Raw genomic sequence first — 2,900 nt, 5'->3', positions numbered from 1 at the left:
TAACATGGCAAAAAACAACTTTTGTAAAAAGACTTTGTGGATGCTAAATGATGGGTACTAAATACATAGATTATACTATTATAGTGACTACCATATATCTGATATGTCTTCATCGATAGTGTCAATACTAAATATATACATTCATTAATTAACTAGTAATATTATTTCGATACTAATTATATACATTCATTAATTAACTAGTAATATTATTGATAGAAATTTATAAATGGTAAAAAAAAAAAAAAAGACATTTATTTTACTTTTAAAGTCAATTGTTACTTTATTTAATAATATTATTGTATAAAACCATCATTTCATTTTATTATTAGTTGATTCGTATAGAAATAATAATAGCTATTCTTATTATATTATTGATTATTTTTGTTATTATAAGAAATTTAAGTGCATTTTTAGGTATGCAGAGGATGAGGACCCAATTTATTAATATTGTTACATGTGTATAATTAGATTACCTATATATTGTTTAACATATTGAAATATCTAACCCATTTTAGCTACAAATATAAGATTAGTGTGAATGTAATCTAAAGTATCTATGTCATCATAAAACCATATAAAAGATAAAAATAACAAATTACTCATAGGCAGAAACATTACAAAACAGAAACTATGGCCTTTAATACAATCATCTCGTGATTAATCTTGAACATTTACGATGTTTACAAGTTATCAACACATAAAATACAAAACAATGATATGATATCAAACTTCTATCCATATACATATCATTTCCACCATCATCTCCGGCTTAATAATAATACAAAAAGAGTTATGGAAACATTAAAAGTTCATTTTTTAGTATGAGAAATACTAAGTGATAACAAGCAAAAGTAGTGTTCTTTATCAAACTTGAAAACAACGTTAATGTTAACAATGGAAGATATGATAATGACACCTTCTACGAAGCTTAATATTTACCCAACAACCTCTTTCTTGCAATCAAACGTCTAGATTTCATAGTGTTTCTTGTTTCCTCTTCACTATCTTCACTATCCAATACAATCACTTCCCCTAAATCACACAATCCTTCTCCTTCTGATCTTGCACCACAATCTTTCAAATCACTTGTAGTCGAATTTCCATGGTTATGATTATCATTTTCTTCCATAACTTGAAGTGGCTTTCTTGATAACTTTGTAGGCTTTCCATTATCATCTTGTGGCACCTTTAACACATTACTTCCAAATGAACCTTTTTTCCCATTATAATCATTTTCTTTATTCTGGGGTATGCTTAAAAACCCTAAAGATTGTTTCTTTCCACTCAAACCAAGCTTCTTTCTTTTAGGGTTTGTAAAGCAAGGTCCATCAATGGAGTCTTTGGTTGAATCCATGGCTTCTTGTTGTCGATTCTTGCTAGAAAGACATAGTTTCTTTGACCTAATCGGTTCTTGTATGTTATCTTGATCATTATGATCAAATGGAAAATCTTTAAAATCTTGCTTTGGTTCTTGAATTAGTGACTGGGGAGTTAAATTTAAAGGTTCCTCATTTACCCCTGTGTTTGACTTTGACCCTGAAGTATCAGATTTGGCATATTTTTCAGTCATGGATCGTGCCTTTTGATCAAAAACTTGTTTGTTGTATTTATACTCTTTGCTCTACACATTCAAACAAATGTTGTATAATCAATCAGTAATTATCTTTTAATTTCACAATTATTCATAACATATTGACATATTTAAAATTTAATTACTTACTGCTTCACACATTAGGCCATCATCAGGGTTGGGTTCACTCAGTAACAATCCAATGCTTGTTAGAACAGTAGAAATGTTTAAAGATGGTTGCCATGCACCCTGGTTCAATCTTTAATGAGAAACTCCAAATTTTCAATTGAAATAATAAAAGACATTAAATTTACTTGGATGAAGAACTAACCTTTGGAGGGAGGTTAAGAATGTCAAGACAGATTCGGCCTCCTGTGTCGATGTTTGGGTGGTAAATGGGAGTGGCAAACGTTACACTAGGGGGCTGAAATGGGTACCTATGAAAAACACCCAAATCCATCGATGTCATTCACTCAGACAAAACAACAAACACCTTGTCTGCATAAAAGGAAAACCGTTCGGTTATAAGTTATATCACCTTTCGGGTATTTGGATCTTAATCTTGAAAACCCCCTTTTCGTAAACTGTATCTTCAGGACCCTGGATCTCTGTTAAAGAAACGAGTTAAAGAATAATTAGTTGTAAAAGAAGTAGCAGACGAGCATTATGGGGTAAAGAAGTGAATGTTGATACGAGGAGGTGTTAGCTTACGGGCATCGATGGAGGTGAGAGAGAAGGAAGAAAGATCGGAGGTGGGAGAGAGGTGAGGGAAAGAAGCACCGGGAGGTGGGTCGGTGAGGAGGAGTTTGACTTCTTTTTGCATCCGGAGATTGAGTCTTGCGGCTTGAGCCATTGTCGATTATCGATGATTTCACCACTTTCCGGTGATCGTCAGTTGAATCTTTGTGTTTGTTGATTTGTTCTCTGCTGCTAATTTGAAAATTTTCGATCTCAAAATCAAGTTTCAGGAGGGAAATACGATGCGCGGCTTTCGAAGATATGTAAACCGAAATAAATTCTCAAATTTTTAGTTCAGTTTATATTTTATTCATAAATTATTATTTTTTTATAAAAAAATCCTTGTAAAAAATTGTATTTTGATCCATTTGATTGGTTGTAACCGGTAATAAATTAATTTGAACTTTTATTAGAACTTTTATGTAGACATTTTAATTTTGTGAGACCGTGAGATAAAATCTAAAAATAATTTTAAAATGCAAAATAAATGGAAAAATTCAAAAAAAAAATTAATATTATTTTCGGAACTTGAATTAAATAAAAAAAATAAAAATAAAAATAAAATAAAATAAATTTCCGTTTTTTTTAAATA

The 2,900-nt window shown here is 30.6% G+C and overlaps 1 protein-coding gene across 1 annotated transcript; it reads right to left on the bottom strand.

Moving 5' to 3' along the window:
- Positions 1-631: 631 nt before the first annotated feature.
- UBC37 (ubiquitin-conjugating enzyme 37) lies at positions 632-2,563 on the bottom strand. The gene is made up of 5 exons (XM_078956920.1): positions 2,282-2,563; positions 2,109-2,178; positions 1,902-2,007; positions 1,721-1,819; positions 632-1,621 (listed from the first exon to the last, which is right to left on the bottom strand). Exons 1-5 carry the CDS (start codon positions 2,421-2,423, stop codon positions 929-931), a joined length of 1,110 nt encoding a protein of 369 aa, XP_078813046.1. The 5' UTR covers positions 2,424-2,563; the 3' UTR covers positions 632-928.
- Positions 2,564-2,900: the final 337 nt, after the last annotated feature.

This window comes from Lactuca saligna, chromosome 5, assembly GCF_052625555.1.
Source record: "Lactuca saligna cultivar CGN05327 chromosome 5, ASM5262555v1, whole genome shotgun sequence".
In the NCBI taxonomy this organism is placed as follows: domain Eukaryota; kingdom Viridiplantae; phylum Streptophyta; class Magnoliopsida; order Asterales; family Asteraceae; genus Lactuca; species Lactuca saligna.
This window is presented reverse-complemented; position numbering and strand designations above follow the sequence as displayed.

Bases quoted from the DNA above. Each gene is read 5' to 3' on its own strand.
- UBC37 (XM_078956920.1), bottom strand. From the start codon at position 2,423: ATGGCTCAAGCCGCAAGACTCAATCTCCGGATGCAAAAAGAAGTCAAA. The intron at 2,008-2,108 runs GTGATATAACTT...TGTTTTTCATAG, and splicing joins AAGATCCAAATACCCGAAAG to GTACCCATTTCAGCCCCCTA. The intron at 1,820-1,901 runs GTTAGTTCTTCA...AGATTGAACCAG, and splicing joins TTCTTAACCTCCCTCCAAAG to GGTGCATGGCAACCATCTTT.